Source organism: Miscanthus floridulus, chromosome 7 (assembly GCF_019320115.1).
Source record: "Miscanthus floridulus cultivar M001 chromosome 7, ASM1932011v1, whole genome shotgun sequence".
Classification (NCBI taxonomy): domain Eukaryota; kingdom Viridiplantae; phylum Streptophyta; class Magnoliopsida; order Poales; family Poaceae; genus Miscanthus; species Miscanthus floridulus.
Window position 1 is genome coordinate 81005573 of NC_089586.1, and position 23648 is coordinate 81029220.

Consider the following 23648-nt stretch of genomic DNA (forward strand, 5'->3'; position numbering starts at 1 on the left):
TAGGGCCATAGCCCCTGCAGTTTCCTGAGTAGCCTCCGATAGATCTAGATCGGAGGGTGGTCAGCGCTGAACCAGAGTGTCTAGAGTCGATTCGGCGATGGAGAGACAATCGGCGAGCTTTAGTCTGACCTGATCGATGGATTCGATCAGTTCGTCGTTGTTGATCTGCCTCCTCTAGTAGTGAGGAAGCGGATAGCGAGTTGTTGCTAAAGGAGACCTCGGAATCGGCTCTGAGATTGGATCTATAGTTGCAGGTGCGGGGGTGGTCGGCGTAGAACCGATCTGCCCCAGCTCAAGGAGCTCTCCGACTCCGTCGGCGTTGATGACCCATGAGATGGATCCGACCATGAAGATCTGGCCAGGCTATGGAAGGGACGAAGAGCCTATGGAAAAAGCCATCTTGTTCGACAAGGAAACAACACACACACCCCTACCTGGTGTGCCAACTATCGACATAATATCATTGGTAGTCCTCCGAGGGGTATCCCACGAAGGTAGATTGATCGGCAGAGGAGCGTGAGATCAACAACAAGAAGGCAACAGAGACACACGAGTTAGACAGGTTCAGGCTGTCAGTATGATGTAATACCCTACTCCTGTGGTCTGTTGGTTTGTATTAGCTGTTGTATGATATTGCGTGATTTTGGAGGGGGTCCCTGTCCACCTTATATAGTCCGGGAGGTAGGGTTACAAGTCAGTTAGATCTGAGAGATAACCGGAAAGTAATAATAGATTACAAGAATCATGGGATCACATGTATCCTAACAGATCTCGTAGCATCTTTAGGATATCTTCCCCATGTCTTGCGGAAGGCATCGAGCAGAATCGTGCCCCGTAAGGATTCGTCTTGTGGGCTGGGCCACCCCTAGAGGCGTAGCCCATGTGGTCTGCCATGGGTATCCGGGGTCGTACCCCCCACAATTAACTAAGCAAAGGTCAGACATAGCGATCACACCAAGACACTTCAGAGCAGCAGTACCTTTCCGATCCTCGATAAGACTATGAAGGGGTGATCAGAGGAAGGCTGCCAAAAGCTCTATGAAAACACCAACCCAAACATGGTGGACTACAAAGGCCTGGTCAGAGCTGTCACCTCTAGGGCCACCACAACTATCCATAGTATTGGGCGCAAACTCAGGTAACCTATAGTCTAGACACCACGTCTACACTATCGATTACTACTCTAGTTTCACGTAAAAACTAGAGCACTTGGTCGAGCAGAGATCCCATGCCAAGGTGTAAACCACTATACTAACCATGCTTAATCTAACTAATTGAGGCATGAACTAGATAACCACTATAGGCATTTCAAGTAAATAGAGAATATGAATATATGAAATAACTGAGTCTTACAAAGGAGCGATACAAGATTATACCAGTCCTCCGAGGACTCCTCCGAAACCTTAGCATCTCTCCCTAACTCCCAACTAGCTAGTGCTACTACTACATCTTGGAATGTGGTGAAGAGTTGCTCCTTGGTGGTGTGTGTTCAAATGAGGAGGGGGTGGCCTCCTTTTATAGGTGGAGAGGAGGGGAGCATGAAAGATCTAGTTTGGTTTTGGTGAATTGATGAAACACTAAGTGCTAAACTAGTTTATCAAAGTGATCATAAGATAGGTAGCACTATTCCAAGTGATGGAGCAATGGTAAAGATCATGATGATGGTGTGGTGACCATGATGATCAAGTGCTTGGACTTAGAAAAGAAGAAAGAGAAAAACAAAAAGCTCAAGGCAAAGGTAAAACTTAATAGGAGCTTTTTGGTTTGGTGATCGAGACACTTAGCGAGTGTGATCACATTTAGGATAGATGGTCATACTATTAAGAGGGGAGCTCTAATCGGACAACTCGATCATCTAGTGCCACTAGGTGTTGAAATACTTGCATTGTATTTTAGGCCTAGTGCACATTCGGTGAGAAGTGATTAACCTTTGAAAAATATTTGTGAAAATGCTAACACACTTGCACATGATGGTGAAACACTTGGAGTGTTAGCACATTTGCAAAGGTGGTGAAAAAGGTGAAGAAAAGGAGGCATAGCTGGGCTTGTGTTGCTGCCCCGAGGCCACCGCCACCCTTATGACGGTGCACCGATAACCCTATGGCGGTGACTGGCAGAGGAGGCTGAGACAGAGGTGTTCTTGGGGGTACCACCACCCCTTGTCCGGTAGCACCACCACCCCTAGGGTGGTGCCCACCTAGAAGTGGCCGAGAAGGGCTAGTGCTGGGGCTAGCACCGGAAGTGGTAGTGTGCACCGCCACAGGCGTGACGGTGCACCGCCGTGGGCACCGTCACCCGGTTCGGTGGTACCGCCCCTTTTCAACAGAGAGCGGGTGAACTGGAGTTGGGCACCGCCACCCCTAGGCGGTGCACTATCCCATTTTTCAGAGAGCATGGATTTTGGGGTGTTGGCTAGGGTGGCACCGCCACCCCCTATCTCGTGCCACCGCTGCCTGTCCGGTGACCGCTAACAGTCAAACTAGCCGTTGGATTCGACCGTTGGGGGGCACCGCCACCCATGTCTGGTGCCACACTGACATGTCCGGTGACCCCACAAAAGCTGACTCAAAGGGGTAACGACTCTATTTGCTTGTGGGCTTATAAATAGAGCTAGTGGTCAGCCTTGGCCACTCTCTTGGCACTTCTAACAGCTGCATACACCCTTTGAGAGCTGAGCACACCACTCTACTCACTTGCACACTTGATTTCATCATCTTGAGTGAGATTGGAGAGCCTCTAGTGCATTGCTTAGTGTTCTAGCATCTTGTGGCACTAGTTGGACGATTTGGGCTGGTAGAGTTCTTGTTGCTCTTGGTATTTGTCTACACCTAGATGGCCAGTGATTGGTGGATCGTTGAGCGGCTATTGGTGATTGTTGTTGGCTCTGATCGTCGACATTGTAAGGAGTTCTTGTGCCTTCCCCGTGGGAGATCATGAAAGGCAACTCTAGTGGATTATGCGTGGCTTGTGTGATCCTCATCTTGTATTGGTTGTGCGGCACCCTATTGAGGGTTTGGCATGTGATGCCAATTAGTACGTGAACCTCCAAGTGAGCGAATCGCCACAACGAGGACTAGCTTGCCGGCAAGCAAGTGAACCTCGGTAAAAAATCATTGTGTCATCATTTGATTCCGAGGTGATTGGTATTCATTCTTGTGATTGATTGGCTCCTTTGATGATTGGCTCATTCCTCTACACGGCGGTATAACACTCCATCCTTCCCACACATTTACATTTCTTAGTGTAGCTTGGCCATTTAGTGTAGCTAATTTTGAGGGCAAGCAAGAGCTGTGTCTAGTGGTTAGTGAGGCTCTTTAGTTAGTCTTTGAGAACTCACTAATTTAGTGTAGTGATATAGCCTTTGAGTGCTTATAGATAATAGCAACTAGAATTATGGTAGTTTGCTTGCATTCTTAGTAGGCTAGCACAACATTCGCTATGCCTCATATTTGTCTAACCACTTTGCGTAGTGTTGTTGTAGAAATTTTTATAGGCTATTCACCCCCTCTAGCCATTAGGACCTTTTAGAGCATTCCTAGAATATTCCCTAGATCCCTACATGGAAATGAGCAAACCGCCCTCTGCGCATTCATTTTACCGCCATTACCACCACAACCTACCATAGAGAGGCGGTATGAACCGACAGGAGGAGGTTGGACCCAAGGGAGGCTAGTAGGGGTGCGCCTACACCCTGCATAGGCCACCTTGACTCCAATTTCATAGTGGGTTATTCTTTAGTCTTCTAGAATGGCCCTATGGAAGTTTTGTGCCAATTGGATCTGGTTTGATATGGATTTGGTCTTGTTCTCCACCTTGTTGGGTCTTGGTTTGGCCCGGTAGTGGCCCTTCTCCCCCTTGGGCTCTTTTGCTTTACGCAAGATGGCGTTACGCTTTGTCCCTTTGCGCATTTTGAATGTGTTTTCCTTGATAATCAAACATGTGTCCTGCAAAAGATATAAACACTAAAACTTGTGAAATTCGTTAGTTGTAAACCCTATACTAAGTTTGATGTTTCGAATAAATGGATTTTATACGGGGTTTTGGAAGTTAAATTTATGCAATAAGGACCGCTAACACGGAACAAGATCCTCTATGAGGCTAGCTAGTGTGTTCCTGTTGTTGGGGGCCGCCTCCATTTCGAAGAGCCTATGATCATCATTGTGTAGTAGGATGAGAGCTTCTGTGGGGGTATGGCCCCCGGTATCCCTAAGACAAGACATGTGCCACACCATCAGAGGTGGCCCAGCCCACAAGATCAAGGCGTGCACTGCACTGGTCGACGTGCACCGTAAGATATTGTATAGTACCAAATAGGATACTTTCCTTGTAACCCTACCCCTCCAAAGTATATAAGGAGACGTAGGGGTCCTCTAGTTGATAGCTACTACATCTTAATACAATAAACCAAAGACATAGAACGTAGGGTATTACGTCGATCAGACGGCCCGAACCTATCTAAATCGTTGTCTCTACGCCTTGTGTCACCATCCGGTTCCTATCATGCGCACCTCCACCAATCAATCTACCTTCGTGGGATACCCTTGGAGGACCACCGAGCATCTTTTGTCGATAGTTGGAGCGCCAGATAGGGGCTGTGCGTGCTAATCCATGGTGAACCAGATGGGACCTCAAGATCAACGACGTTCGTGGCAACTTGATTTTCCACAACGACGTGAGCAACCTGACAGGCTCGACATCATGGCAATGACGACTTTCTAGTAGCCTGCGATGGGACTTCATGTCTCCAGCAAACCAGATCTGATCTAAAGCCCAAGTATCAAAATTAGAGCACAAGTCGGACTACAACGCCACCTCCATCTCCAACACGACATCGACACTGGAATTTCTAACACAAGGTTTCATCGATCAAGACGTTCCTCTGATTATGAGTAAACAAGAAGCATATACATGTGCATGCATGCACAACATGCTACATGCCCAAACTTGGCCTAAATGTTAGACAACATGATGCCATCGGTCAGCAAACAAACAGAGAAGGATCACCATTCCAAGTGCTCGACGTGCCTGTCGGTCGACTAGTTTACTTCGTCAACAACCTCTTACTCGGGACGATGACTAAGCTAATGTTTGGGGACTCCCAAACCCAAAATGATCGATTGGCTACTACTCATTCATGACCCAACATCAACACACAAGGGCAACATACGTGCTGCCGCCAGGCGAGTGGACTCTGTTAGGCTATGTTACGATTCTACACCAACCACACCATCACCTGCAACTGCAGATCCGATCTTGGAACCACCTTCGAGATTGCCTTCACCAACAACTCACCGCCCGCTAGGTGCTCACCATCAACACTGACCAGATAACACCATACGTCGTCGACCAGATGTTCCGTCTAAAGCTAAGTCACTCTTTAATATTCTTCTAAATATTCTCCAATCTTTGTATATCGCCATAATGTTTCTTCGAGCTGTTTTCTCCATGTTTGCTCTCCAAATGATTTTCTGAACCCCTGAATAGTCATATTGATGCTCAGATATCCCCAGAGATGGCCCTGTCTCCAGCTCCTCCCTACATGTTGAAAGGTCCTAATGGCTAGAGGGGGGTGAATAGCCTATTAAAAATTTCTACAACAACACTTAACAAACCGGTTAGATAATTATGAGGCAAAGCAAGTGTTGCGCTAGCCTACTAAAATAGCAAGCCACCTACCACAATTCTAGTTTATATAGTTTTTAACCACACAATAGGTATGACACTACACTAAGTTAGTGTGCTCTCAAAAGCTAACTAAAGAGCCACACTAACCAAACTAACAAGCTCTCACAACTAGCTACACGAAAGAGCTTGTAACTAGTTTGCGGTAAAGTAAAGAGAGTGAACAATTTATTTATACCGCTGTGTCGAGAAAGGAGCCAATCAATCATAAGAATGAATACCAATGAAGACCAATCACCTCGGAATCAAATGATGAACACAATGATTTTCACCGAGGTTCACTTGCTTGCTGGCAAGCTACTCCGCGTTGTGGCGATTCACTCACTTGGAGGTTCACACGCTAATTGGCATCATACGCCAAACCCTCGATAGGGTGCCGCACAACCAACACAAGATGAGGATCACACAAGCCATGAGCAATCCACTATAATACCTTTTGGCTCTCCACCGGGGAAAGGTTAAGAACCCCTCACAATCACCACGATCAGAGCCAGAGACGATCACCACCCTTTGCTCGACGATCCTCACTGCTCCAAGCCGTCTAGGTGGCAGCAACCACCAAGAGTAATAAGTGAATCCCACAGCGAAACACGAACACCAAGTGCCTCTAGATGCAAACACTCAAACAATGCACTTGGATTCTCTTCCAATCTCACAAAGATGATAAATCAATGATGGAGATGAGTGGGAGGGCTTTGGCTAAGCTCACAAGGTTGCTATGTCAATGTAAATGGCCAAGGAAGTGAGCTTGAGCCGGCCATGGGGCTTAAATAGAAGCCCCCATGAAATAGAGTCGTTGTACCCCTTCACTGGGCACAACACAGGGTGACCGGACGCTCTAGTCATATTGACCGGATGCTGGACCTCAGCGTCTGGTCACGCGATGCGTGCCATGTGTCCCCTCTCTTCAAATGTTGATCGCTCGATCTCAATGGTCAAGTGACAACCAGACGTGCTATTGCGAAGTGACCGGACGCTGGACCTCAGCGTCCGGTCGTTTCCATTAAGCATCTAGAGACGACTTTTCATGACCGGATGCTCGACCAAACTCACCCAGCATCTGGTCACTTGGCATTTCCCCTATGCATGACCATGTTAGTGTGACTGAACATAGCCAGCCAGCGTCCGGTCGTTTTAGGGCCAGCGTCCGGTCGACGACCGATGCTGTGCTTCTTCTGCTGCTACTGACCAGACGCGCCGGTCCTTTAGAGACCAGCGTCCGGTCACTTACAGTGACCACGTTCACCTGGGTTTAGGGCACCGGTGAAGTTTCTAACCCTTGCTCAAATGTGCCAACCACCAAGTGTATCACCTTGTGCACATGTGTTAGCATATTTTCACAAACATTTTCTAAGGGTGTTAGCACTTCACTAGGTCCTAAATGCATATGCAATGAGTTAGAGCATCTAGTGGCACTTTGATAACCGCATTTCGGTACGAGTTTCACCCCTCTTAATAGTATGCCTATCAAGCCTAAATATGATCACACTCGCTAAGTGTCTCGATCACCAAAACAAAATGGCTCCTACCATTTATACCTTTGCCTTGAGCCTTTTATTTTTCTCTTTCTTCTTTTCAAGTCCAAGCACTTGATCATCACCATGGCATCACCATCATCATGTCATGATCTTCATTTGCTTCACCACTTGAAATGTGCTACCTATCTCATGATCACTTGATAAACTAGGTTAGCACTTAGGGTTTCATCAATTCACCAAAACCAAACTAGAGCTTTCACACGTGCACGAGCGTCTACCCTCTACGTTATGGGTGGTCGGCAGCGACTCCTTAGCGACGCTTTGTTCTTCCTACACGCACACGGGCTCCGCGCTCCGTGTTATGGTTAATGGGCTAGCTAGGGCTGGAGACTCAGCTACACACTAACTAGTCAGGCGGTTTATATTAAATATAAATACATCTTCACACCAATTGATCGCCGAGCTGCATACGCTATTTCATCGCCATTGCTGATTTTTCTCCAGAGTTCATATATTTTTACATCATGTACTACCTATTCTATATATTTGTATTGCAGGATCATCGTCTAGGTGATCGGACCACCTAGTGCTCAGACTTCTCCACCGATCAACTGGTCAGACCGCTAGGTTCATGGACTTCGTCGCCGACTAGTTGATCAGACTATTCGCTGGTCGCTTCTACTCAATGCTCACTTCACCGCCGACTAGTTGACCAGACTATTCATCGCTTGTGCTTCATCGCCAGCTACGTCGGTTACTCCTCGGCGCTCGGATTCTTCGTGCTCAGGTACTAAGTGGGCATACTTCACCCCACTTCACCTTGCGGACATCACCAGATACGTTAGGGACTCCTCGATGCTCGGACATCGCCAGCTACGCCAGGGACTCTTCAGTGCTCGGATATCGCCAGCTGTGCCGGGGACTCCTCGGTGCTCGGACGTCGCCAGCTGCGCTGGGGATTACTTCGGTTGCTCGGACATCGCCAGCTACACCGAAGACTCCTCAGTGCTCGAACATCGCTAGCTACGCCGGGGACTCCTCGGTGCTCGGACATCGCTAGCTACGCTAGGGACTCCTCGGTGCTCTAACATCGCCAGCTACGCCGAGAACTTCTCGGTGCTCAGACATCGCCAGCTACGTTGGGGACTCCTCGGTGCTCGGACATCGCCAGCTACGTTGGGGACTCCTTTGATGGTTGAATCTTGCTACGTCTCATCGGTGTGCTATCAAGCTGCTCCATGCTATTCAGATCAGGGTGCTGATCTTGGGCAGCACGTCTGGGGTCTTGATACGCGCATGTCAGATGACGTCGGCAAGCTTTTAGACTTCTTTTTCTTTGACCCTGCTATAAGATTCATTCTTCATCTTTCAGCAAGCTCGGGGACTAAGTGGGCACACTTCACCTTGTGGTGAATGTGCTTTTTCTCATTTTGAGGCTCCGCCCAGGGACTGGTTGCCTGCTCGGCCGGTCTTTTGCCTTTCTTCTACTTGCTGACCCTAGTACCACATGACTATGTCACGTACTATTAGGCTCGGGGACTAGCTGTGGGGGTATGGCCCTCGATTTCTCCAAGACAAGACATGGGCCGCACCATCAGAGGTGGCCTAGCCCACAAGATCAAGGCATGCACGGCATTGGTCGACGTGCACCGCAAGATATTGTATAGTACCAAATAGGATACTTTCCTTGTAACCCTACCCCTCCAGAGTATATAAGGAGAGGCAGGGGTCCCCTAGTCGATAGCTACTACATCTCAATACAATACACCAAAGACACAGGACGTACGGTATTACGTCGATTAGACGGCCCGAACCTGTCTAAATCATTGTCTCTACACCTTGTGTCACCATCCGGTTCCTATCACGCGCACCTCCACCGATCAATCTACCTTCGTGGGATACCCCTCAGAGGACTGTCGAGCATCTTTTGTTGACAACTTCCTTAGTTATGAGATCACTAAAGAGAAAAATAATCCAATCTAGATCCATCAGTGAAGTGCGAAAGCATACCCTTGCTTTGGATATGGCGGCGGCGTGGTGCGAGGCATGCAATGGTTCACACAAATTATGAGAGGAACAATGCACCGACCGTGCGGGAGGTGGCGGCGGCATGTCGCGAGGCGTGCAATGAAGAGAGGAACAATGCGCCAACCTTGAAGATGGAGAAGTGGAATGGTGATGCAACTGTGTTGTGGGTAGTTGGGAAATAGGGAAATAACTCACACTAAATTTACTACCACCGGTAGACCAAACGGTCGTGTAGAGCCAACGGCCAAAATGGCTATCTAGTTGGCTCGACTTTTCATGTGACGGAGAAAATACCACTGCCTCATCTACTGTTAACCCATGGGTGGTAGAAGTTTCAACTGCCAGTTTCCTTTATCAGGAGGCCTCGCTATCGGCTATCGGTCCAACCGACGGTGGAAGTAAAACACAGTCGCTTCTATTGCTACGGTAGTGAAAGTGGCGATAGTGATAAGTCAATCTATAGTAGTGAATCTTCATCAATAAAGGATGCCAACATGTTCATCTTGATTTTAACTTGAGCATAGCCATCTTGAACATGTGATTTGATCCAATTCAATTCATATGAATTAATACAATGGCATCAAATCACTTTCTTTAAATGATCCAACAATGATTTGATCCTTCTCACAACATAACTTCTTCTAGCTTGATTAGTGAAAATTCAAGTACTCTCTTCTTCACCACAGTCATGGTTCTTGGTGCCCAAGTCGTCACTTGTCCTTCACCTTCACTTGGTCCTTCGAATCCCTTTCCTTGGTATCTTCACCCTCTCAAGCCATTCCAAGTCACATCATGATTTGTATCAACATTAAGCATACATTGAAATCCATATAGTGAAAAACCATCTTCATCAATATTGATTTCTCTGAGCAATCTCTCTAAATGAGACCATTCTAGATGCAAGACCTCATGTCTCATATAACCTTCTCAAATATGCTTGCTTTCATATGACACATAGATATCCTATAACATATAAGCCATTTCATCAATTCCATCTGCATTGTTGTCTTCTGCTTGAACTATATTATTTTCACAACAATACATCATTTTGTATTTTTATTTCAATACAATATGGAACATCATCAAGTTTGCCTTTATCATTTAATCTTTGATACACTTCAAATGATACAATATTTCGTATCCCAACTCTATGTAATTGATGGACTAGTATTCTAAGGGTCCCCCATAGGGCCGACTTCCTAGCAAGGAGATGGGCCAGCCCAAGGTCTGCCTAGGGAGCATGGAACAAGGTGGTGTGTTCTCCAAGGCTACAAGGATCAACCTAGTCAGATTCTAGGAAAGTTAGTTTCTGTAATAGAACTAGAACTCCTTTGTTGTATCCGACTAGGACTTAGCATATGTGTCTGCCCTCTGGACTATATAAAAAGAGACAGGAGCACCCCATTGTACAACATCTCATACACAACAATCCAACGCAAGGCATCACGCCTAACTGGATGTAGGGTATTACACTATTCTAGCGGCCTGAACCAGTATAAATCATTGTCTTTGCGTTGAGTTCAGCCTTCATCAAAGCCCACCAAACACCGCCCCAGGTAGCCCATGATGTGTTGTCGGTCATCAAACACCGATAGTAATATAATCAATTACCTGTTCAACACTTACCAAACTTATTAGTACTTTAATCATGTTATCATTCAATCAACCAAAAACCCACAGAAGAGCTAGATGCACCTACAAAGAGTAGAGGTGGTGGTTAGGGTTTTTGGGTGGTTGAATCAAGTATGTTCCATAGTCCACCTCTACATGTGTAAAACTTCACTAGTGTGCTTCCAAATTAGAGGCCCATTAGGACTCTAATTTCTCTCATATCAATATCATATTTATCCCATGTACAGATCCAATCTAAATTGTAGGTGACCCCTCTTGGATACATCATCAACATTTCTTCATGTGACTAGAAAAAATCGAGGAAGTCTCGATCCATGCATCTCAACAACTAGATGCCAATCAGGCAATGTTTTATGTGTCTTCTTCCTATAGCAATTTATTTCCTCTAGTTGTTCTCTTCTCTCTAATCCAACCAAGTAGCAAGGCCCATCCTCATATCTACCTCATCTACCAAGTTGACTTATCCGATAAGAACTCCTAACAAGCCTACTAACCTTTTGAATCTCAATACTTAATCTCACTTCTAGTAGTTCCTCGTTGGCAACTTCGATCAAGAATCAATATAATTCTAGTGGTTTGAAATTTAAAAAGAGCACACCATATTATCATGTTGTTTTATGGAACCAATGGGTTGTTGCTACTAGCATAACTTCATTTGAGCTCTAGACATTGTAATGATTTATGAGTTTGAGGTATTGGCATTCACTTATGGTTTGGGAAACTACAACATTATGGTATGTATTTCTTCTTTTGAAAATATTAACAATGCTGATGCCAAATTGTTATTAAATTCTAAAACATGGCGTGGATATGCTTAAAGAGCTAACAAACTAATAAATGGTCTAAGTTTTTCGCTAACTTTTTAGCGACCATCTGTGATCATCAAATCTTCATCTAACGGCTCAGGTACTCTTTAACCTTGTATATACACTTGTAACTCCCTCAAAACCCTAATTTCTTATCTTCCCTTGAAATCTTCATCCAATGGTCCATCCTCTCTCTACTCATGTGTATAAACCCGTGACCACCCATCCTTGATTTCTCATGCCTCACCCAACCGCCGCCCCTTCTTATTCATTGCCTCGTTTCTCTCAGATCTGTTGCACACCTCATAGCCTTGTTGCCCGCATCCATGGTCACATCCCTTACGATTATCTTTGCTAGAGGTGGCAGCGATACCACTCACCCTTCTCTGCTGCTTCATCTCCCTTCAAGCATATATAATTTCACAACTTACTGATGCCAGATCTACCGTCTCTAGTGGGTGTGTTTTCTCCCTGTTTTCTCATGTTCTTCATGGTGTTTCCTGTGATTTCTAGGAGCAGATCTAGCGATGGGATGGGTCTGGCTCAAGCTCGCTACTACCTCTGCAACCATAGAGCCCCCTCCTGAAGCTCCTCCTAATTTTTTAAGGTTGGGAGGAGGGCCTTGGGAGATTTGAAGAAAGCATAAGCCACTCTCTCTATTTTTCTCTAGATCTGTCCCTAGTTACTGTCAATCACTTTGTGACACAATGACACCACACTCATATAATGCATTTCTATCCAAACCTCAAGTGTTACAGATCATATTGTTTTCTAAATCTCCCCTTTGCCTACAATAGAGAAGATGGCGAACGCTCACGCACAAATCAGGACACACATAGTAAGGTATGCCCGTAACTTTTCTAATCAATTGTAACGGAGTTACCATATCAATGAAGTGATGTAGTCTCTTAGTCCTATAAAGAAAAATATTAGAGCATTCAAATTTTATCAAAGAAAGACAATGTAGCATTATATGATATTGGATTGGCGTTGTTTAGCGCTATTTATCATTATCTACTAGTACTTTTGAGGGGTATCTAAGTCACTTTAGTTACATATTACAAGTCCTTTTTTAAAAGGAGTGTATAGATATCAATAGGGATAATTGAGTGAATTTGACACAAAGCTGTCCTACCAAATGGAGGAGTAGGAAAACTTTTTGGCCGGGTTCAATTTGTGTCAAGCATACTAGTGCACGTCACTTTCCACTTTGCACTGTGCCGCTGAAGCCTTCTACAGCACTCCACCTTGTATTATCATGTTCGGCTGGTGCTGATACGATCGTATACGATCGTGAATTATTACTGCTGGCTGATTTGGTGTAAGAGAAAAATACTGTTCTTGCTGGAACCAAACAAACATGCGGTATATATGTTTGGTTTAGGCCAGATAGGCTTGGAAAAAAAAAAGCTACCCAGTTGATATCCTCGCAGAGCATCGGTGTGGCTTTCAGAGGAGCCGATTGCCCCTGACTGACACAATGCAGAAGCAGCTATCGGAGAGTGCACTGTAGGGTGAAAGCAGATTCGCTGGAGCCATTTTGAACTGACAAAGCTGACGGACTGAAGCAAAAGCCTCTGGACTCCGTGGAGAGAGAGAGAGTGGGAAACAAATTTGTTTGCGGTGGAGAGACAGTGGTCCCCGTGCTCCGTTCCGACGTGTGAACGCACCTTTTTCATCCATATACGCCAGCGTCGGTGGTGCCGTGACGGCGTATTGGCCAGAAATACCAGGCTCCCACACCTCCCGGTACGAGTGGCCACAGAGTGACAGGATCGGGATCCCAAGGCCACATAAGATCCGTACATCTTTGACTAGGGCCCTGTTTAGTTCCACCAAATTCCCAAATTTGGCACTATGCAAAAAGAAGATTCCCCGTCACATCAAACTTGCGGTACATGCATGGAGTACTAAATGTTGACAAAATCAAAAACTAATTGTACAGTCTAGTTGTACTTTACGAGACGAACGTTTTGAGTCTAATTAGTCAATGTTTGGACAATTATTACCAAATAAAAACGAAAACCTACTGTGGCTACAGTAGAGCCCCAAATCGGGCGGCGCCGAATCAGGGACCCAACTAAACGAGGGCTAGGTACAGTGTCGGGCGCCCCCGCCCCACCTGTTTTTTCACCCACCACGAACTGAATCCCCACCGGTGGGACGCCACTCCCGAGGCCTACCTGTCATCGATGTCGCCATATGCTGCCCGATCCTCACCGACGAATGGGCCCCAGAGCAACATGACCCACCAGTCAGTGAGTTTCCAGTAATGAGCGGCAGTCCGCAACGCCCCAATAGGGCATGAAATATCCTATCATCTTTACCCGTAGCCGCCGCCGTCGGCATGCACCCCACCAGGTCACCACCTTGTCAACCCCCCACTATTCCACCCGCGCACTGAAACATGGACCCGACGCTGCCGGGACCCGCTTGTCATTGTCCTTCGGGGCCGGACCTCCGATACCGTGGGCCCGGAGAGTCAGTGAGCGAGAGCCGTGCCGGAGTGGCTTGCGGCCGGGTAGGGGAAGCACGGCAAGTAAACAAACCCGTTTGAGCCGTAAACAAAGGCGGAGGCTCGCGAGAGGGAGCACAACAAGCACAGCACCCACGCAGAACGGCGCTCCCCCCTCCCCCCTGCTCTCCGCCACACTCCTCCCCAGAGGTCCAGAGCGCAGATCTCTCGCCGCAGCTCGGCCTCGCGATTCCGCCGGAGACTGTTCTCCTCCTCGCCGGCGGCGCCGCTTCGGTACCGCGCCGCTTCGCTTCGCTTCGGCTTGCGTCCCTGCACTGCTGGTGCTTATTTTGGGGATTTTTTTTTTCACCTGGGTTTGTAATGGGCGCAGATCTGACGGGCGCGCAGCGGAATGCTGGAGGAGGGCACTGGGAGCCGAGGGGGAGGCTAGGGTGAGGGTTCCGGCGCGATGCAGCGCCCGGGACGACTTCAGCGGTCGGGGTCCAAGCGCGGGCTGGACCCCACCGGTGGCGGCGATGACGACGACCATGCGCCCAAGCGCCCGCGCGTCCCCGCCCTCGCTAGGTGCGCGTGTGTTGATGCTTTGATTCTGCTACCTAGAGTTTTGTCATTGGTTATTAAGGTTTAGGTTGTTGCCGGTTTGAGACGGGAAGAAATTTGAAACCCTTGCTTTGGTTTGATTTGATTGATTGAGATGACTGGCGGAAGTAGCAGTGATTACTATGCTAGTGCTGCTGTTGCTTTAAAGCTTATTATTTAGTATCAGTAGTTCGGTACAAATGAGTGCAGGAACAGGAAGTTTGCCTATGAGTCCTTTTGTCGATTTGATTAACTGTCGGACTGAGAGCTCCAACTGGAGTTTGGTTTGGTGAGGATAACACATGTGGAAATACCTTCTGTTCTGAGATGAGGCACGAATTGCTAGAAAAGGAAGTGTATTAAGCGGATAATTATGAACCTAAAATGCACTCTGGTCCATGTGAAAGGGATGTTTTTTGGGGGACTTCTCTGAGTGTTTGTTCTTTTGGCTGTTGGGTGCTCTCCAGCTCAGTAAGAGCACCAAATCACTTAGAGCAAAGATGGTAAAGGCGTTATGCTGTAGAAAGTGAATGATCCAGTGCTTATATAGAACCGAAGTTCAATATTAGCATATTTTTTGCATTTGACCATGCAGACCCATGTTTTAAAGGCGGCTAGGCGTCCAGGCGAGTGCTTGGTACGCCTGGACGCCTAGGCGGCGCCTAGGCGGCGCCTAGGCGACGCCTAGGCGACAAGGCGCCACTGTTCCCCAAGGCGGGCAGGGTATGCCTGGACGCCTAGGCGTCGCCTAGGCGACGCCTTTAAAACACTGATGCAGACAGTTGATAACTTCAATTTGCCTGGCTACCAGGCTGGTTGTGCCATGCTGTTCTTGAGACAATTCTCCCGACTCAGAAATCAATAGTTTGTTTAGTTGAGTTATAGATTGTCAATCCATGCCATCACTCCACTCTTATTATTATTATTATTATCAATACTGCTTTTTTTACTATTACTAATACCTCTTTTTTCTTCTTTTATCCTGTTATGTGTTTTTTTCTTTGTTTATTTTGGTGCCTGGTGTTGGGTTTCATCTCTAGCGTGCCCCAACTTTCTTGGGAATAAAGAGGTTTTAATGCTGGAGCTGTGCCAAGCAGGCCTTAGTGTGGGAACTGAATCAGGGTGCACAGTTAGGGTTAGCCGGTTAGCTAATATATTAGATGCAATGATTTTATAGTCAAATGAGACGCTGATAATACTTAAAAGTAAATTTGGTAGAATTTAGTGATAAATTACAGTTTTTAATCTACCACCCTTTTAAACTACAAATATGTTTGTTGCTTAGCTAATGAAACATTTTTCAGTGTCATTGTGGAAGCTCTCAAGATGGACAGTTTGCAGAAGCTCTGTTCGTCGCTTGAGCCCATTCTCCGAAGAGTTGTGAGTCAAATTTCTGTTGGACTTATTTTTAGTTTATATGTAAAAATCCTCTATACATATCCTTATTGACATATTTGATCCATTCTATTTCTGGTCCTAGGTAAGTGAAGAAGTAGAACGTGCTTTAGCCAAACTGGGTCCTGCTAGAATTCAAGGAAGGTAAAAATCAACTTACTCTTCATGGTGACTCTTGGGAGATGTTCTGTCTTGGAAATTGAGATTTATTATTGCTATTGTGATATTACCCCATTAAAGGCTCTTGGGATATGAAACTAATATCAATGAAAACAGATCCTCCCCCAAAAGAATTGAAGGCCCTGATGGAAGAAATCTTCAGCTCCAATTCAGAAGTCAGTTGGCTCTTCCAATCTTCACTGGTGGAAAAGTTGAAGGTGAGCAGGGAGCAGCTATACATGTCGTGCTGTTGGATGCAAACACTGGATGTGTTGTTACTTCAGGACCTGAGTCATTTGCAAAACTGGATATCCTTGTGCTTGAGGGCGACTTTAATAAAGAGGAAGATGAGGATTGGACAGAAGAAGAGTTTGAAAGTAATATTGTCAAGGAGCGTGAAGGGAAGAGGCCTCTTTTGACAGGTGACCTTCAAGTGACTCTTAAAGAAGGTGTTGGAACCATAGGGGAGCTTACCTTCACTGACAACTCCAGCTGGATAAGAAGCAGGAAATTCAGACTTGGGCTGAGGATTGCTCCTGGCTTTTGTGAAGGTATTCGTGTCCGAGAAGCCAAGACAGAAGCTTTCCCCGTTAAGGATCACCGAGGAGAATGTATGTGACACATTGTTGATTTACTCATTAGATGATACAAAGATTACCTGTATTTTTAGAATTTGCATCAGTTGCCAAGCATGCTGATTTTGTATTTATTAGTGTACAAAAAGCACTACCCACCCGCGCTGAAGGATGATGTTTGGAGATTAGAAAAGATTGGCAAGGATGGTGCATTCCACAAGAAGTTAAATGCTAGTGGGATCTATACAGTTGAAGATTTCCTCCGTCTTCTTGTTAGGGATCAGCAGAGATTACGTAGCGTAAGTTCTATGGTACCTGTTATTACTTACTATATTGTGATTTATGGTATTTCCTATATGATTTGACATCCCTTGTTCTTTTTGTAGATTCTGGGCAGTGGAATGTCAAATAAGATGTGGGACAGCCTTGTTGAGCATGCGAAGACATGTGTCTTAAGTGGAAATCATTATGTATACTATGCTAGAGACTCAAGAAACGTGGGTGCAATATTCAATAACATCTACGAGTTCACTGGTTTGATTGCCGATGATCAGTTCATTTCAGCTGAAAATCTCACAGACAATCAGAAGGTTAGTGTCCTTTGCTACTCTGCCAACTACAATGCCTTAAGTCAAAAACCTTTACAAATTTGTATAGTGTCATCAGTTTGATATTCTGCTAATGTAACCAGTAGAGCATTTCAGTAGGCAAAGAATCAACATTCTTTTTCAAAGAATAACTTTTGAAGTTGCTGTATGTTTAATACGATCACTGTTTGTATGAGAGGGATTGCTTTGGAAGTTTCTAGGATCTATTAGCTAAATCCGAAGTGTTTGAACCCAAATCCTCTATCCAAGAGTAGTCTACTGACATATTTGTATTTGTGCTCATGTTAAACTGCAGGTCTATGCTGATGCATTGGTAAAGAAAGCATATGAGGACTGGATGCAAGTTGTAGAATATGATGGCAAAGCACTCTTGAGCTTCAAGCAGAAAAAGAAATCTGTCACAACAAGAAGCGATGCTGCAGCTGCCTCAACAAGCAATCCTGCTTCATATGGTTCGACCAATTCACAGAAACAATTGTCCCTTCCTGCTAAAGCTGGACAAACTTCCTCGGCGGGTACTATGAATGAAGGTGACATATCCTGATTTATCCTATTGAGTTTTTCTGTCCACCTTTTTGTTTTAGCCATGCTCTAGTGGCCGTGAGTTTTTAAGGAGAATTTGCTTGGTAGTATTGCAAAGAGCATAAATTGAAATAAAATAGTACAAGCCTATTGGTATTTTCCAACTTGTTGGTGTTAGAGTATGTCATGGGCCTATTGGGCCTGCGCTGGCGGTATAGACCGTTAGTGTTAGGGTTAATTAGGGATAAGGGTCGCTTGCTTAGAGGTCTAAGTAAGCCTTGCTTGTAAGTCAAGTAAACCTCTCTATATAAGGAGAGAGATATCAATCTAATAAAGCAAGAATTAAGAAGGAAACCCTTCCCTCTTGCTCGGCCGTGGGCAAAGGCCCCGCGGCCGGCCTCTCGCCCTCGCAGCCCTAGCCCACACGAACAGTACCCGCGGTACTGTAGCACGCGATCGCCGTCGCTCGCCTCGACTCTCTCCTCTCAATCCCAACTGCCACATAACAGTTGGTCTTTGTGGTGACACTATACAGCATTGCCCCGTGCCCGTCTTTTATCATTTCTCATGACATGCCCAGTGATTTCAGTCTAAGCCTATTCACTCATCCTTGCTGACCCAACAGTGGTGTGCAAAGATGACAACGAAATTTTCTAATAGTTTATATTCTTTGTGTACACAACCCAATTGATTTAGGCTCTGTTTGGTTCCTGCAATGTCTCATAAAATTCCTGTCACATCGAATGTTTGGATACATGCATGGAGTATTAAATATAGACTAATTATGAAACTAATTGCACAACTTGCGACTAATTTGCGAGATGAATCTTTTAAGCCTAATGAGTCCATGATTTGACAACCGTTGCTACAGTAACATATGCTAATGACAGATTAGTTAGGCTTAAAAAAATCGTCTCGCAAATTAGCCTCCATCTATGTAATTGATTTTATAATTAATCTATATTTAATGCTCCTTATTGGTATTTAAACATTTGATGTGACAAATTTTAGGAGCGACTAAAGAACCAAACACCCCCTTACTTCTCGTCTTTTTTTTTCTTTCACTGCTGTTTGTTCTGATAGCATAGTTTGGATATGCTTCTGCATGTGCCACATTATACTAACAGGGATCAGTCAAGTAGGCTTGTTCAGTTATCCTCAACAGTGGAATTAGGGCATTAGTAACTCTGGCAGGAATTTCGCTAATGCTGCCTCATACTGTTGCTGTTGCTTTATGACATTTTAAATACTTATTAGTCAACAATTGTCGGTTGTGTATAGAAAAATGATACTGCTTATGATTATGGGATGTGGATGTGCAGTTTACATGATTCGTGAATTTAATTAATTCCATGCGTATAGAAAATGATACTGCTTATGATTATGGGATATGGATTTGCAGTTTGCATGAGTCGTGAATTTAATTAATTTACCATGCATGTGCTGTACTGACATCACTGAATTACTTCTGTTGAGCAGATGGAACTAGAAATGCATACAATGCAAATGGAAACCAGTCAGCAAGATATGCAGCCAACACTCAGAACATTCCTGCAAATGTTACCATGCAATATGACAGGAGTGCAGTGTCTCCTGAAAGCCAGTTTAGTGGTTCATCCCTTCAGAGTCAAGCTTCAAGAGGGTCCAACATGCTAGCATTGGGCCCTCCGCAGCAACATCAAAGTTTTGAATTCCCAGCACTCGGCCAGTCCATGCAGCCAACAGGCCTGAATCCTTTTGAAGAATGGCCACAGCAACAGGAGAACCGTGGCGGTGTTGATGACTACCTGATGGAGGAGATCAGGATGAGGAGCCATGAGATTCTGGAAAACGAAGAAATGCAGCAAATGTTGCGGCTTCTGAGCATGGGTGGTGCAGGAACCAACCTAACTGAAGATGGCTTCAATTTCCCTTCATACATGCCTGCACCTTCACCAAACTTGAGCTATGAGGATGACCGCACCCGCGCACCTGGGAAAGCTGTTGTTGGGTGGCTCAAGATCAAGGCTGCTATGCGGTGGGGCATCTTTGTCAGGAAGAAGGCAGCTGAGAGAAGAGCTCAGCTTGTTGAGCTAGACGACTAGAAAGTAACAGCTGGAAGCATGTGCACTCGAGCTGTTCATGTACCAAAGTTTCATTGATGATGTTTGTGGATCCGGATGGGCTCAGCTATGCCCCTTAGGAGGACAGTTCTGGTCCTGAGCTTAATTATGGACAAAACTCTTTTCCATTTTCCCCCCTTTTGTATAGCTCGTTTACCATTTAAAATGCTTTGTTTGTTTAGTGTGATGCTAGCCCTGTTATGAACCTTAACCTGAACTCTGTACATTCATTTGTTACAGAGTTCAAAACAGGTAAACATTGGCATTCTGCATCCTTTTCTCCGTCATTAAACAGCGGTCCACCTCAGACTACATCCAGTGGTTGGTATTTGGGGAATAGCTCGGAGGCGGAGTCCCACATAGGCCTTTTAGCTGCATTCGTAATTTCGTATCAATATAAATAACACGTTAGTTGGAGTGGATTGATATGAGAATTAGTTATATTTTCATTCTAACCAACCAAAGTATATGTGAATTGAGGTGGACATGTGTGCAACCAAACAAGATCTAAAACAGTTTAATTTGCGACAAAATTGAGGACGGTGAACGAAGCCGTGTTACTCAATGTGGCATGAATTTACAAACAGTTTAATTTGCGACAAAATAGAGGACGGTGAATGGAAGCCGTGTTACTCAACGTGGCATGAATTTACCAGTTTCCTTATTTTGAATGTGCTGAATTTCTTTAGTGTTACTCATGAGGCATGAATTTATCTGTTTACTACTCCCTTTGTCCCGTAAAAAGAGTCGGGGACTCATATGGTCAAACTTTCTTAAGTTTAACTAGATTTATAGAAAATATTAACAACATTTGAATTTCCAAATAAGTTTATTATGAAAATATATTCAAAGATCTATCCAATGATACTAATTATGTACCATAAATATTAATATTTTGTTATATATATTTGGTTAAAGTTAAAGGTAGTTGACTTTTTATGAAGCGAGAATGACTTTTTTTATGTGATAGAGGAAGTAGTTTTTAATGTTCTAAATTTCTTTATGCAACGTGGTATATATTTATTACTTTACCATCTATGGGAAGACGCAACCGAAAATGACCCGTCCCAAGTGAAGCGTTTGCTGCTGCGTGAACATAGGGAATGTACTGAGTACGGTTAGGGCGTAGCTTTATGAGATCGAATTGTTGCATTGGGTCAGCCCAAACGCACAAAGTCATCTTGTAGCCCCCGCTTAACAACTAGGTCCGGATGCCATGGTGTTCTAAAATCATACATCTCGTATGTGTGACAGCATCTTGCAGAAAAGTGCCTCAAGGACAATTCCTTTTGCGCCGTCCTAGTGGTTACGCGGGTCAATTATCAGGATGTGTGTGGATTTGAGGATTGTTGTATAGTGTGGATGGATGCCTTTGCTATAAGAAGGTAGCCGCATGAGTGCAGCCTGAGTTAGGAAAGGTTGTACCACGTCATGCACCTGGCTAATCTGAGTACTGGTGAGTGTAGTTGGTAAGAGATGGTGAGTGGTTTCAAAGATATATCTGGAATAATCAATTTCATATTGACTAAAACACTACAAGAACCCTGTTAATCCATGACGAATTTTTTTTGTCACGGATCACACAAAAAAAAACGTCACAATGCAATATCAGTGATGGTTTTAGATATCGTCATGGATTGAGCGTCATGTATTAACCATCACAGATTAATAGAATCTATGACGATCTTAGACCGTCACAGTAGAGCCCAACCAAGCCCATTTTCTATGACGAAAATAATCGTCATGGATGAATTGCCACATCATTATAGATGCTTACGTGAATGATGACGTGGGTCATGACATCACCATCCCAACCCATTTATTAACCGCCCAACATTAAAGATGGGCCATTTTTTTAAGCCTGTTGTCACCCCCCATTTTGCTTTCTTTTAGACTATCTCCAACCATGACAACCTAAACACAGCACCCATTCTCTGATTTGGGTCATGCACAGTAAAAAAAGATCCCCACCCAAAAATTAGATTCTCCAACAGACGACCCAAATCACCCCCCGTCATCTACAGTACAGCACTCTTTCTTCCTCCCATGTTCGTTTCTGTAGGAACGCACAGCAGGAAAAGGAAGAGGAAAGCGGCGGCTAGCCACGGCCTGCAGGGCCCGTGCTTGCACCGCTCTTCACGTGCTTGCCGGCGGCCAGGGAGCTGCGGCGGGGCCAAGGGCGCCCGCGCGCCCGCGCTAGGGGACTGAGCAGCGGCGTCGGACAGCCAGGAGGGCAGCCCGTGCGCGCGCCGCTTGCTGCGACGGCCGGCAGCAGCGACGGCGGGGCTGGAGGCGCCCGCGCGTTCGCGTCGTTGGGGCTGCAGCGGCAGCCTACGGCCGGCCGGGCGCGCTCACCGGTGGCGGCGGCCCTTGCTGGGGGCGGACCGGATCCGCGAGCCTCTCCCCTTCCGGTCAGCGGCGCGCAAGGCCGAGAATTGCCGCCTCGCCGAGGCGGAAGCCGCCGCTGTCGCCGCTTCCGCGTCGGAGCCATCCAAGGCCGCTTCCTCGTCGACGCCGTCCAAGGCCGCCACGCGCAGCGGAGAATTGGGCCGAGGAGAGAGACACGGTCATATTTGCGTACCCACTCGACTCCGACGCAAACTGCGTCTTTGGTTTGGGTACTCGGTTGGACCGTCGTCTTTTCACCGAAAGCAACGTGCACGACCTATATTTGGGTTTGGGTGCCGTGATGGCTATCCCGTTGGAGACACTCTTATTGTGCACTCATAGCGTTTTTTAATATATGCTGCATGATGGAGACAATAAAGCAAGTATATATTTTCGAGGCTGCCATTGTATAGTTTTGACTTAATTCATCCCAGGGTAATATAGTAGCCAGCTGTATTTCCGCAACTAGGCACTCTTCAGTTCGTACGACTAGTTTGGGCCCACCCGGCACCGGTAACACTACAGACGGTTTCAGTAATCCTGTATTTCCTTCTGACGATGGCTAAGAAACCTAGAGTTCTGTGCTCCAACCAACACAGCTATAGGACAATTGGCTCGTCATCTTATTTCTCTATTAGAGAAGCCACTAAAGCCGAATCAATTCGGGACATTATTCTATTTGGTAATGTTGAGCGTCTAAAGGTGAAGAATTATAAAGATCTGTCAAAAGTATATTTAAAATATTACGCTGATCAGCAGCGTGATGAGTCTTTTCCTAATGTGAGTTCTAGTGAGCAGTTGCACCCGTAGGTACATATGCAGTTTTGCCCCTGTTGCTGAAGGCTTATTACTGTTAATAAGATAGTGCTTTGGATAGTTGCGCATAAGGTTGTGAGACGAACCATGGTCATAACATAGACTTGAGAGTTGTAGAAGTGTATCAATATAAGGGATTTACAAATTTGGTCAGGATGAATAGACCTAGAAATTTACCCTAGGTTCACCCCTAATAATGAACTATAAACTTGGATATTTGAACCAGTTAAAGTTTTTTTTTTCTATAAGCTCTAGTTGAGTTAGACAAAACCTAAATTGGCACTTGCATTGCATTAGGTGTTTAAGCACACTCCAACACACGAATGTTTTGGCAAATCGAAGTACACCACGACACGGGCGCTTGAGTGCTTGACATCCTCTTTTAGTAATGGTGGTAGAGTG

General features: G+C 45.5%; 1 protein-coding gene across 2 annotated transcripts; it reads left to right on the forward strand.

The window, feature by feature from the left end:
• Positions 1-14191: 14191 nt before the first annotated feature.
• LOC136467158 (calmodulin-binding protein 60 D-like) lies at positions 14192-20354 on the forward strand. 2 transcript variants are annotated; one of them, XM_066465748.1, is made up of 9 exons: positions 14192-14375; positions 14473-14666; positions 15986-16061; positions 16162-16220; positions 16353-16846; positions 16949-17109; positions 17197-17400; positions 17714-17948; positions 19417-20354. In XM_066465748.1, the coding sequence occupies exons 2-9, from the start codon at positions 14551-14553 to the stop codon at positions 20022-20024; spliced, it is 1953 nt and encodes a 650-aa protein (XP_066321845.1). In that variant the 5' UTR covers positions 14192-14375; positions 14473-14550; the 3' UTR covers positions 20025-20354. The 2 variants fall into 2 exon arrangements, with proteins under 2 accessions (XP_066321845.1, XP_066321846.1); XM_066465749.1 differs by having other exon boundaries at positions 14193-14375; positions 19420-20354.
• Positions 20355-23648: the final 3294 nt, after the last annotated feature.